The sequence below is a fragment of the Mauremys reevesii genome, linkage group 2 (assembly GCF_016161935.1).
Source record: "Mauremys reevesii isolate NIE-2019 linkage group 2, ASM1616193v1, whole genome shotgun sequence".
In the NCBI taxonomy this organism is placed as follows: domain Eukaryota; kingdom Metazoa; phylum Chordata; order Testudines; family Geoemydidae; genus Mauremys; species Mauremys reevesii.
This window is the reverse complement of record NC_052624.1, coordinates 86,504,851-86,517,481: the sequence shown is the minus strand read 5'-3', so window position 1 is coordinate 86,517,481 and position 12,631 is coordinate 86,504,851. Positions and strand designations below refer to the sequence as shown.

At 40.4% G+C, this 12,631-nt stretch overlaps 1 protein-coding gene across 7 annotated transcripts in view; it reads right to left on the bottom strand.

Moving 5' to 3' along the window:
- GOLGA4 (golgin A4) overlaps positions 1-11,921 on the bottom strand; it is a 115,577-nt gene extending 103,656 nt beyond the window's left edge. For 2 of the 7 annotated variants that reach the window (XM_039522767.1, XM_039522768.1), the window contains exons 1-2: positions 11,248-11,557; positions 2,082-2,180 (exon numbers count right to left, since the gene is read on the bottom strand). In XM_039522767.1, the coding sequence (XP_039378701.1) occupies positions 2,082-2,180; positions 11,248-11,331 (183 nt within the window). In that variant the 5' untranslated portion in view covers positions 11,332-11,557. Of the gene's footprint in view, positions 1-2,081; positions 2,181-11,247 lie in introns of all 7 variants that reach the window. The other 5 variants (XM_039522761.1, XM_039522763.1, XM_039522762.1 and 2 more) reach the window with 5 other exon arrangements.
- Between the last annotated feature and the right edge of the window lie 710 nt (positions 11,922-12,631).

The window sequence follows — 12,631 nt, the reverse complement described above, 5'->3', positions numbered from 1 at the left end:
ACAAGGCAGCAGTTAACTGAAGGTATGTGTATACTGCAATTAAATACCCATGGCTGGCCCATATCAGTCAACTTGGGCTTGCGAGACTCAGGCTGTAGAGCAGTAAAATTGCAGTGTAGACTTAAGGGCTCAGGCTGGATCCCAAGCTCTGGGACTCTTCCCTCCTTATGAAGTCCAAAACATCTATACTGCAATTTTACAGCCCTGCGATCCCAAGTCTACTGACACAGGCCAGCTGTGGGTGTTTAACTGCAGTGTAGACATAAGCTTCTTTGGATGAGAGTAATGTATAGTAGAGAAGGTGCCGTAGGAGATGGGTACAGATGGAGGCAGAGAAATTGTTGTGCAGAGCCTAAAGAGTGAGGGATGAAGAGCATGAATTTGAGATAGGAAGCGGATTCAAGCCTGTAAAGAGATTAACTTTGATTAATCTTCAATTTTTGTTGATTTTTTAACTTAATTTCTAACTTCAGTAAAGCAACAAGGTGTTATTTCTTAGAAAGGTTATTCAACTTTCATCCACATTCTTCTCTCCATTGTACAGAGATGCTAGAAGAAAGGCGAACAAGAATTACAGTAGTGCTACAGAATAAGATAAACAACATCAGGGGAGTAACTTCAAGGTGTTGAAAAATTACAGGGCACAAGGTGCTCTTTGAAAGTCTCTATTTTCAGTTTAGAATACACAATATATCCTAGGGATTATCCCTATCTTTGGATGCCCAACATCCCCACTTTGGCTGCCCCATCATTAATAGGTTTCTGATAGTTCTACTGAAGAGGGCTTACTTGTTTATAAAGCTGTGCCACAACTAAAAAAGAAAATTAGAGGTATTACAAGAACCATATAAAGTTGTCAAAGATTGGAAAATTAGTAAGCTGGTCACACAAATAAATATCACCACCACATTGAATGCCTTACGCTTTCACTGTTTCACACACATATACTGTCAAGCTCCTATTAAGAAAATGCCTGAAAACGGGTGTCAGTCATTCAAAGCTGTGAGTAATGAAATTCATTAATAAAAAGTCAGCCAACAGATTTTCTACTTTTTGCACTGGTCATTGATGACATGGGTTCCAGTTGCCAACAATTCCTCTTTCATGTAGGAGTGAGATGGCTCTCATGAGGTAATGTGCTATCTCAACAGTTTGCATTAAGAGCCGAAGTACAGTTTTTCCTGAACGATTACAAAACTCCCCTTGATATCTTTAATAATTTAGCTTGGATGGCACTGGTTGCTGACATTTTGGAGCACATATGAACTGAAATTCTCTCTGGGGGCAGCAGTGGATTATTCTGTCTATATTCAGTAAGGTAAACAAACTAATTGGAAAACTTTTAAATTAGTCTTTCAAAGCACAAAGGAAACTTGCAGTAATTTCCTCTTGTTTCAGGCTTCATTGAGGGAACCAAGGAATCAGGCAGGAATCATCAGAAACTTTTAAGTCAGCATCTTTTAGGGAAATATCAGATCTAGTTGTGGGACTATTTTCTTGATGATCTAATGACGCAAATAAGGTGGCAACAACCCCTCCAACTCAAGAACCTATTGACTCAGCAGCACTGACGAGGCCATTTTCCTCCATGTACCATTAAGCAAGGTTTCTCTTCGATGGTTGTGATAAAAATGAAATATTGCAATTGTCCACTGATCAAAACTGGCAGATTATTTCCTCAATTCAACCTCATCAGCAAGACCAGCTCAATTCAGTGTGATGGAGATGCATTTTTATATACACTCATCTTTCACAATTACAGCTCACTTTTTGAAATTTCAATTACTTCAGTTATAGTTACAAAACATCACCTGCTTATGGTTAGAAATCATGGAAAAGGTCACAACATTTCTCAGCCTTGAAGTGTTACCAGCTTGAAAAGTTTAGGAAGCCCTGCTTTACTGATATTAAAAATGCAGAGTTTAATTTGTATATACAGATGAGGTGTTGAAAATACTAATGAAGAGTTCTTAGATGAAAAGGTATTGTGTAAAGTGATAAATGTGATTATACACTTAGATATTTTGTAATACGCTACAGATAAAAAGTTTACGAAAAGAAAAACAGAGCTCTGAACTGACCTCTTTGTCTGGTGTTAAAGTGCCTTCATCAGATTGTTCTGTAAGTGAAGATGTTCTGCTCCTGTTGCCTGGTGGTGGTGGGGAAGATTTGGAGTGGGTCTGCATGGAGAAAGTGCACAAATCAGCAAGTAGTTTGAACTAATTCCACGCACAATTCTCCAGTGTTGTAATATTTCAAATGACAACTATTAACTAAGTGCTCAATATAGCTTTGCTAAAGCATTCAATAAGATCTTCTTAAAAGGAAAAACACAGCTCTCCCAAGCACCTATATGACAGATCTTATCTTGACTCAAAGCCTATACCACAGAAAAGGCCACAATTCACAGGAATGGCCATACTGGGTATGACCAATGGTCCATCTAGCCCAGAATCCTGACTTCCAACAGTGGCCAATGCCAGCTGCTTCAGAGGAAATGACTAGAACAGGGCAATCATCAAGTGATCCATCCACACCCAGCTTCTGGCAGCTAGATGCTTAGCACACCCAGAACATAGGATTGCATCCCTGATCATCTTAGTTAACAGCCACTGATGGACCTATACACCATGAATTTATCTAATTCTTTTTTTAACCTAGTTATAGTTTTGGCATTCACATCATCCCCCCAGAAACAAATTCCGCAGGCTGACTGTGCACTGTGTGAAGTATTACTTCCTACTATTTATTTTAAACATGGTGTCCAATAATTTCATTGGGTGATCCCTAGTTTCTGTGTAATGTGAAGGTGTAAATAAGAAAGTGCTATTCACTTTCTCCACAGCATTCATAATTTTATAGACCTCTATAATACCCCCCATTAGTTCTCTCTTTTCCAAGTTCCACAGTCCCCATCTTTTTAATCTCCCCCTCATATGTAAGCCATTCCATACCCCTAATCATTTTTGTTGCTCTTCTCTATACCTTTTCCAATTCTAATATATCTTTTTTGAGATAGGGAAAGCAAATCAGCATGCAGTATTCACGGTGTGGGTGTGCCATGGATTTATACAGTGGCATTATATTTTCTGTCTTAATACCTCTCTCTTTCCTAGTGATTCCTAACATTGCTACCTTTTTTGACAGCTGCCGCACTCTGAGCAGATGTTTTCAGAGCACTATCCACAATGACTCCAAGATTTCTTTCTTGAGTGGTAACCGCTAAATTAGACCCCATCTTTTTGTATGTATAGTCGGGATTATGTTTCCCAATGTGCATTCATAAAAACTGAATTTCATCTGCCATTTTGTTGGCTAGTCACCCTGTTTTGTGAGATCCCTTTGTAACTCTGCAGTCTGCTTTGGACTTCACTGTCTTGAGTAATTTTGTATCATCTGCAAATTTTGCCATCCCTTTTTCCAGACCATTTACAAATATTCTGAACAGCCCTGGTCCCAATACAGCTCCATAGGGGACACCACTATTTACATCTCTCCATTCTGAAAACTGAGCTTTTATTCCTACCCTTTATTTCCTGTCTTTTAACCGGTTACTGATCCATGCAAGGGCCTTCCCTCTTATCCCATGACTGCGTACTTCGCTTATTGGCCTTTGGTAAGGGACTTGTCATAGTCTTTCTGAAAGTCCAAGTACACAACATCAATTTTTTCCACCTGTTTGTTGACCTCCTCAAAGAATTCTAATAGGTTGGTGAGGCATGATTTCCATTTACAAAAGCCATGTTGACTCTTCCCCAACAAGTGTTTATCTAGGAGTCTGATAATTTTGTTCTTTAATACAGTTTCAACCAATTTGCCTGGCACAGAAGTTAAGCTTACTAGCCTGTAATTGCCAGGATCGCCTCTAAAACTTTTTTTAAAAATTGGCATCACATTAGCTATTCTCCAGTCATCTAATACAGAAGCTGATTTAAGTGTTGGATTATATACCACGCTTAAGTAGCTGTGCAATTTCATACTGGAGTTCTTTCAGAACTCTTGGGTGAATACCTCCGGTCCTGGTGACTTATTAATGTTTAATTTATTAGTTTGTTTCAAAACCACTTGTACTGACACTTCAATATGAGACAGTTCCTCAGATCTGTCACCTAAAAATAATAGCTCATGTGTCAGAATCTCTCTCACATCCCTTATAGTGAAGACAGATGCAAAGAATTCATTTAGCTTCTCCGCAACAGCCTGGTCTTCCTTGAGTGCTCCTTTAGCACCTCAATCGTCCAGTGGCCCCACTGATTGTTTGGCAAGTTTCCTTCTTCTGAAGTACTTAAAAAAATTTGCTGCCAGTTTTTGAGTCTTTGCCTAGTTGCTCTTCAAATTCTTTTTTGGCCTGCCTAATTATACTTTGACACTTGACTTGCCAGAGTTTATGCTCTTTTCTATTTTCCTCAGTAGGATTTGACTTCCAGTTTTTCAAGGATACTTTTTTTGCCTCGAACCACTTTTAATCTGTTGTTTAGTCATGGTGGAACTGTTTTGGTCCTCTTACTATGTTTTTTAATTTGGGGTATGTATTTAATTTGAGTCTCTATGATGGTATTTTTTTAAAAAGTTTTTATGCAGCTTGCAGGCATTCCATTCTTGTGACGGAACCTTTTCTCTTCCATTTAACTAGCATCCTAATTTTTAAGTAGTTCCCCTTCTGAAGTTAAATGCTACTGTGATGGACTTCTTTGATATTTTCCCTCCCAGAAGAATGTTAAATTTAATTATATTATGGTCACAATTATCAAGCAGTTCAGCTATATTCACCTCTGCGACCAGATCTTGTGCTCCACTTAGGATCAAAAATTGCCTCTCTCTTTGTGGGTTTCAGGACTAGCTGCTCCATGAAGCAGTCATTAATGGTGTCTACAAACTTTATCTCAGCATCCTGTCCTAAGATGACATGTACCCAGTCAATATGAGAATAGCTGAAATCCCCCACAATTATTGAGTTTTCTATTCTTATAGCCTTCCTAATCTTCCAGAGAATTTCACACCATCACCATCCTAGTCAGGTGGTTGGTAGTATATTCTTACTGATATACTCTTAGCATGGAATTTCTATCCATAGAGATTCTATGGTACAGTTTGATTCATTTAAGATCTGTATTATATTTGGCTCTATGCATTCTTTCACATACAGTGCCACCTCCTCCCCCAGCACAAACTATACTGTCATTCCTATATATACACTGTACCCTGGTATTACAGGGTCCCATTGATCATCATCATATTACCAAGTTTCTGAGATGCCTATATCAATATCTTCACTGAATACCAGGCACTCAAGTTTACCCTGCTCCAGGCAGTCCCAAGAACTTGCAGTGAGACTACATTAGCTATTTTAATAATTTATAACCATCACTCACACTTAGTACTACAGATCTGAGGCCTGACAAATAGAGATGGTTTTTTAGTGTCATTACAAAGTAGTTTTAGGATTAAAGGTTTGCATATTTTTATATAAATAAAATATATAAAAAATAAATAAAATATATACAAAAAATCACACATACATACACGTATACATACACACACACACACACACACTTATTCATTCAATCATTTTGATGGGTAGTGTCTTGTGGTTCCCTTAACTTATGCGTTTAAAGGATCACAAATTCAAGTTTAAAGAGAGTTTCTGTACCACTTGTATGAACACAGTTTTTAAAGGCAACTCATACTTTTTTCTGGATTTTGCAGGATTTATCTTTTAAGAAATATTAAAAAGTGTATTTTCCTCTCAATGTATATTTTTCCCATTCACGTTAATTAAGGCTGTGATATGAGATATTTATCATTTTCGAAGTTTTTATTGGGATGTATTATTAATTTTCTGCAGCTTGAGATAACTTTGTTAGCTGAGTAACCCGACACATTTATGTTTAATATTCTACATGTGTAAATATATGCAAAAGTCTGGAAAGTACCCTATCATGTGGCTAACAACTCCAGAGAACTGCAAGTGCTGTAAAATTACTGAAATATACACTAATTCTAAGTAGCAAAGAAATCTTAAATTTCATGTGTAAATTAAACAGACTTTTTGGTTTACGCAATTATTAACTTTTGCCAACACAGTCAAAAATGAGTGGCTCAAAAGGAAGTTTCAAGGCTGGGGATGGGGATGGGGATGATAAGGACATTATTAAACAAGAACATTTACAAAAAGCAAGAGAAAAAACAAGCTGCACAAGGAAAAGTGAGCAGAAGAATTTAAGACAGTTTTTATGAAGTCAACAAAGTAAACAAACTTTATTGTACTGAATGGCTATAATCAAAAGACAAATTTCAATACTTTTGCTGAGTCCTCTCTATGCCATAACCAACTCAGATGTAATTTATAAGTCTCACACACTCAAATATAAAATATAACTATGGACTAACTAAAATATTAAAATACCAAAAGCTCTATACTATAGATAAAACTAATAAGATATCTCATTGTACATGTCTAACCTACTGTTGACAATATACCAAGAATTACAATTACTTTTGTCGCAAATTTATTGTTTGACTTCCAGAAACATGTGATGATAGTAGCATCATCTTGCTTTCAATACCTCTCTATACTTTCCAAATGGATGGCTCAGAAGAATCAGGCATTGAGTATTCGATGTTCTATGACACGGATAGTAGACTATCCACCCACCGAAAAGAAAGAGTTATGTTCCCAGTAAAATCAGTCATTTTTAGAAAGCAGAAGGAGTTTAATGTTTTGTATGTATAAAGACCTGGCACAATTCTAGTCTAACTCTGTAGTATGATGGGAAAGAGTAATAAATAATTGTACCCTGCCGACCAGTTGCCTGAGAACAGCTAATATAGAAGAGCTGATAGATAATAGCCTACATGTGAAATAACAAACCAAATACAATGGATTATTCCAATTTCTGGCACAGCCATGAGTACCGCCATTACCAAATAAGTAGGATATTCTCATCTCAGAATAAAAACTGCTAGAAAGTCAAACACATCATTTAGTATCAAATGACCATGCAACCATGGAGGCAATAGATGTTGCTGAGAAATTGAGCTCCAAAGACTTTAAGATATTTACTCTTCATAGAGAATGAAAAAATCTACTCACCCATTGCAAAGATAAAGTTTCCCCAAGCTAGTGCAAAAAAAAAAAAAAAAAAAAAAAGCTAAAGAAAAAGTTTTCTGGTCCTTATGAATGCAAAAATAATCTTTCAAACACGAACCAAGTGTTATCTGATGCAGTGCTTGTCTTACTTGTCTACAGACAATACTCCAGTGTCCCCACTGCTTCTAATAAGTTTCTCAAGTTTCAGAAGACTGTAACTAACCAAAGTCTGGTTAGTTTTTGCTGCTGTGTTCAGAACCATGGTCAGTTTCATTCTAGTGCTGCTCTTGAAAACTAAAAGGAGCAGCTGCAGAGCAAGGTACTGAATCTAGTCACTGGACAGGAGGATCCTCAGGCTTGGGAAGGAGCAGAATATGGAAACCAGCAGCAGGGTCTGGAAAGGGAAGAAGAACAGCAAGAGCATGTTCCTTCTCCCTTTCTGCAGCCAGAGAGTTTGGGGGGAAGGAAAGGGGACTTGGGGAGCAGAGAAACTGCTGAGCTCCAGTTCATCTGCAAATTTGACACCATCAGCTCAGGATTAAACAAAGACTGTGAATGGCTTGCCAACTACAGAACCAGTTTCTCCTCCCTTGGTTTTCACTCAACTGCTAGAACAGGGCCTCATCCTCCCTGATTGATCTAACCTCGTTATCTCTAGCTTACTTCTTGCTTGCCTATATAAACCTGCCCCTGGAAATTTCCACTACTTGCATCCGAAGAAGTGGGTATTCACCCACGAAAGCTCATGCTGCAAAACATCTGTTAGTCTATAAGGTGCCACAGGATTCTTTGTTGCTTCTACAGAACCAGACTAACACGGCTACCCCTCTGATACTTGGGGAGCAGAGGAAATTTGGAGTCTCCAAGTTGAGACACCTGACACCTACTAGCTAGCAACTCTTACAGAAGATGAAGCTGCAAAGCAAGGCCCAGGAACAGTAATAGGTTCTTACCTAGTCATTGTACCTGAATAAGTGGCATTAGCCTATCAATCAATCTTGGGCCAGAACATTTAGTCCTCTAGCTTCCAGTGACTGGTAAAATCACCAAGCCTTAACTGCAAGGTGAGAAGATGTGTGCGTGGTGGGAGAGTAAATGGAGTAGAGACAGACTGGAGAAAGATTACATAGTGTAAGAGGTAAAGACAATATACCAAAAAAGAAAGAGCAGACAGTGAAAACAGCCCAAGAAAAGATGCACCATGACAGGATATAAGAAAAGAGTGAAAGTGAGTGAAGCCATGAAGGGGAAGAAAATCTAAAGCAACAGATGTTGTAAGTTTCTTTTTTTTTTTTTTTTTAATTGTCTTGAATAGAAAATTGATTGACATAATATAATCAAATTAACTGCTTGCAGTTATTTTATTCCTTTAAATTACAAGGAGAGTGGGGGAGGAAAAAATACTTTTCAATCTGACTAGGAGAGCTTGTGTAAATTTTTTGAGGGCTGATGCCATTTCTTTTGATTTATGTCATTTGCTTTCATTGTCCAAGTTGTATGAAATGTAGAGTTAGCAGATTAGTCAATTCCAGTTTTATTCAAAGTCAAATTTCACTCTGATTTCACACACTAACACAGTGGTGCAATTTTGGAGTTGTCAGCGTTGCAGGATAACGTTTAAAACTAAACATGTCTGTTTTCATTGTGGGGTTTGGGGTTTTTAATTCATTTCAAAGTGACAATATAGTATATCAGATCACTGACAGATCAGAAACTGACAGGTGGAACAAATAAAAGTGTTATTTAACTTAGTTTAAACTGTTTGATTCAGTTTCACAAGATTTGCCAATGAATAGTTCAGAGAAATAAAGCCAGATTGTACATTATGCTAGTGAAAAAATCACCACCACACTCAGGCACAAATTTATCCACAACATTGATTCACAATAAGTACTGATTCCTCAATACATACTGACTGTCCCAAACTAAATGGGGTAAAATTTTCAGTGTGATGCACAACGATTTAGCTGAAACATCTCCTTAAAATTAAACTGAAGTGTTATAGCTAAATCAGTCTATAATTTATTGAAAACATGCATACAAATATATCGCCTCAGATCTATCACTGATGAAAGCAATCCTTTACCACTACAAAACTGTGAAGAGACCCATAACTAATGGCATATGAAAGAATTTAAAATGAAATGTGATAATTCACTATACAACCTTATAAAGATCTTGTTTACAACTCTCAACAGAAAGATCATTCCTACTTGAAGAATCAGCATCTTGGATGAAATTGAGTATAAATATACATACGCAAAATACTTACTAGAAGTTGCTCATTCTGCACAGCCTATCATGTACTTAATGATTTTGTTTAGTTTTGCCCTTTAAGTTACTGCCGTCTGTGACAAGTGTACCTTCTATATTATTATAATTTACAAATAGCTGTTGCATGCAATCCCTAAATTCCAGTAATAACTTCACCTTTACTGAAGTACATATTGGACAAAAAAAATGTGAAGTTGTTTAATCTGCAAGAGAATGTAATAAATGTCCACGAATTCCAGATATTCTATATGTAAAAATTCAAGTATAATCCAAGAGTATTTTATGATCTTAGTAATATTACCAGCAATTTAAATAACCAAGAAGGACCAATTTCTAAGATTAAGTAACCAAATGGTCTCTCAAGTGCAGGTGGGTTTTTTTGTGGTTTTTTTTTCTTAATTTCTTTAAAGTTAAAAGCAGCATGGGAGAAGAGTAGGGCGACCAGATAGCAAGTGAGAAAAATCAAGAAAAAGCCTTGAATATCGGGACTGTCCCTATAAAATCAGGACATCTGGTCATCCTAGAGAAGAGAGACTTCCAGGAATACACTGGGGGCAGGGGGGAAAAAAAATCCAAAAAGCATGAAGTTCAAGGTTTGGTAGGGGGTGAAGACATTAGTTTTTAAATAGCTAATGATTCTTTCATTTATAAAATATTGTTCAACATTAAGATGCAGTCAGACAAAAGTAATTCACTATAGTTTAGATGTCATTAGCAGCTTATATTGAAATTTAATCACCTCTAAAGATGGTTATTGGCAGAATATACTATTATATTATAGGTGTGACAAAGATAACCAATGACCGCAAGCTGAACTGTGAGATCTGATGTAAACTAAAATGTTATATCACATGAAATTCTTTAAACGCTAAAAATTCAATAGCTTTATCACCCACATTATTCTCGCTAACCTGACAACTAAAAATTTTTTGTATGAATACTGAACAAGAAGATTACTTCTAGAAACTGAGTTTACATGAAAATCAGTTCTCAGCAGTCTCTAGAAGACTTGAGGAGCATCACACAATTTAGCATAATTCAGCATGTCTGGCATGGCCTATTTAAGGCTATAACAGCAGATGTTGTATGTTTGGGGGGGGGGGGGAGGAGGAGGAAATTTTTCACTGTGCCTACCTTGCACGGTGCCCAAGTAAAGATCTTGGTGTCTCACTTTCAAAAGCACCAAGTTCACAGACTTATTTTTAAAGCACACTGCACATCTTTCCTGGGAAATAACTGATTTGTCTGGGGGCAGCAGTTTGCTCACTTTGTAAGAGCAAAAAACAGAGCACAAAGGTTAATGTGCTATATATAGAGCTCTATATAATTTCTCAGGACTTCAACAGGAGTCCTGCCTGAATAAGAACTAGTTTATGTTTCTGACCGCCAAAGCACAACTTGTATAATGACTTTGTGGTTTATCTGATTTCTCTTTTAATCCAAGATCCAAAATCATACCAAGAAGTAGAGATCTGGGTATTTTATGTCCTATATTAAAGCCGGAACAGAGAGAGAGCAAGAAATAAAGTTAGAGAAGAAGTGCCCTGTCCCCTGAAGCGCTGCAGGAAGTTATAACACGTCTTTGCGATAATAAATGGAGTTTCCAACCAGGGAAAGGAACTAACGAGGGAGTCGAGGGGGGAGGTGTCACTGATATAAAAGGAGTCAGTCGTGAGCACGCAGCTCTGACAGACCCACAGCGCGATGCCGGGGCTGCCTCCTCCAGAGGTTGCAGAGAAACTGGGACGAGCGCGCCCCGCCCCTCTGCCGGCAGGTGACGAGTGACACCCCGGACAGCAGCGGGGTTATCACCGCACCGAGGGGAGCCGAGCCCCCTGGACTCGCGGGGGGCTGAGGAGGCGCAGGGCCCCGGCGCGCGGTACCTGCGGCTGCTGGGGCGCCCGCCCCCCGGGGCTCCGCGGCTGTGTTTGCTCCTCGACGATTTTCTGCCTCAGTTTCTTGAACATGGCGGCGGCGGCCCCCCGGGGAGGAGGGGGCGGCGAGGGGAACGCGGGGAGCCGCTGCCTCCGGGACGGGGCGTCAGTCTCCCTCCCTCCCGCGCCCCGTCCCCTCTCCCGGCGGCCTGGGGCTCAGGGGTGGGTGGGAGCCGAGCTCCTCCCGCGAGCGCTGGTAACTCCGCTGCCCGGATCAGCCACCGCCGCTTCACCTCCGCTCCTTCCGGGATCCCCCCGCCCCAGCAGGTGAACAGAAGAGCCACTGCGCCTGCGCGGCCAACGTGGAGCTGAGACGACGGGACGCTACGGCAAGTAGCGAGGGACAAACCGCCTGGGGGCATTCCCCGTGCCCCAGCCCTGCTAGTGTCATTCCCAAAGGGGCGGGCGCGCCTTGCCCAGCAATGAGCGGGTCAAGGGCAGAGGGAGCCGGTCTGCAGCTCAGTCCCCACTTCCCTCTGCCCTGAGCAACGCCCTAGGAAATGCCCTTTAGGAAACGGTTCTACCTGAGCCCCTTGGAAAAGAGACTCTGGACTAGATGGGATTTAATCCACCTCCTCCCCCTTCAGTTTCTAGGACAATGGGCAACACCCTCCTCGCGGACGCGTCCAATCCACCCGCATAGATAGCTGAGGAGCCCCACCCTTCCCGACAGCTGACCGTCCCTTCAGCCCATAAGGGCCCTGCATTCCACAGGCACGTGGCGTCCCCTCCCTTTTATTGTTGAAAACGAGAAATAGGCAGGAAACTGATGTTCTAGAAATAGTTACACCAAAGGAATCGGCTCCACAGCACTTGCCTTTTCCTTTGTTGATCATTGTGAGTGTCACTCATCTTGGATTTTTATCACACAGGTTTTGGCCACATTTGGGTAGAATGAGCGCAATACCCACCCAGTTACTCTATATTTCCTGTATTTGGTGCCTAAATGTCCCAAGCCTTGTGCCTATTGATAAAAGAAACACTTTGTCTCCTCTCTGTCCGCAATGATTGGATGCTGATGCAACCATGCTCTGGGCAGGCTCTGATTCCCACCACCTGTGGGGCCCCGCCTGTCTCCCCAGAGCTGAGCCACCTGGGACTGGTGCAGAAGCCTGGCCAGTCTCTGGCAATCATGGGGAGACAACAGTGTGCAGGGTTTGGCTGGACCCCTCCAGGCAAGTGGGTCCTGAGGCAGCCTGGCGGGGACAGACACTGGCCTGGCTGATCACACCACTCCTGAGTGGCCATAGCGATTCTGTGCCCTGTGACCAGCCACGGCTGTGCTGCCGGCTCAGCAGCTACAGTTGCCTCCCAGCAGGGTCAGTGAGTGCAG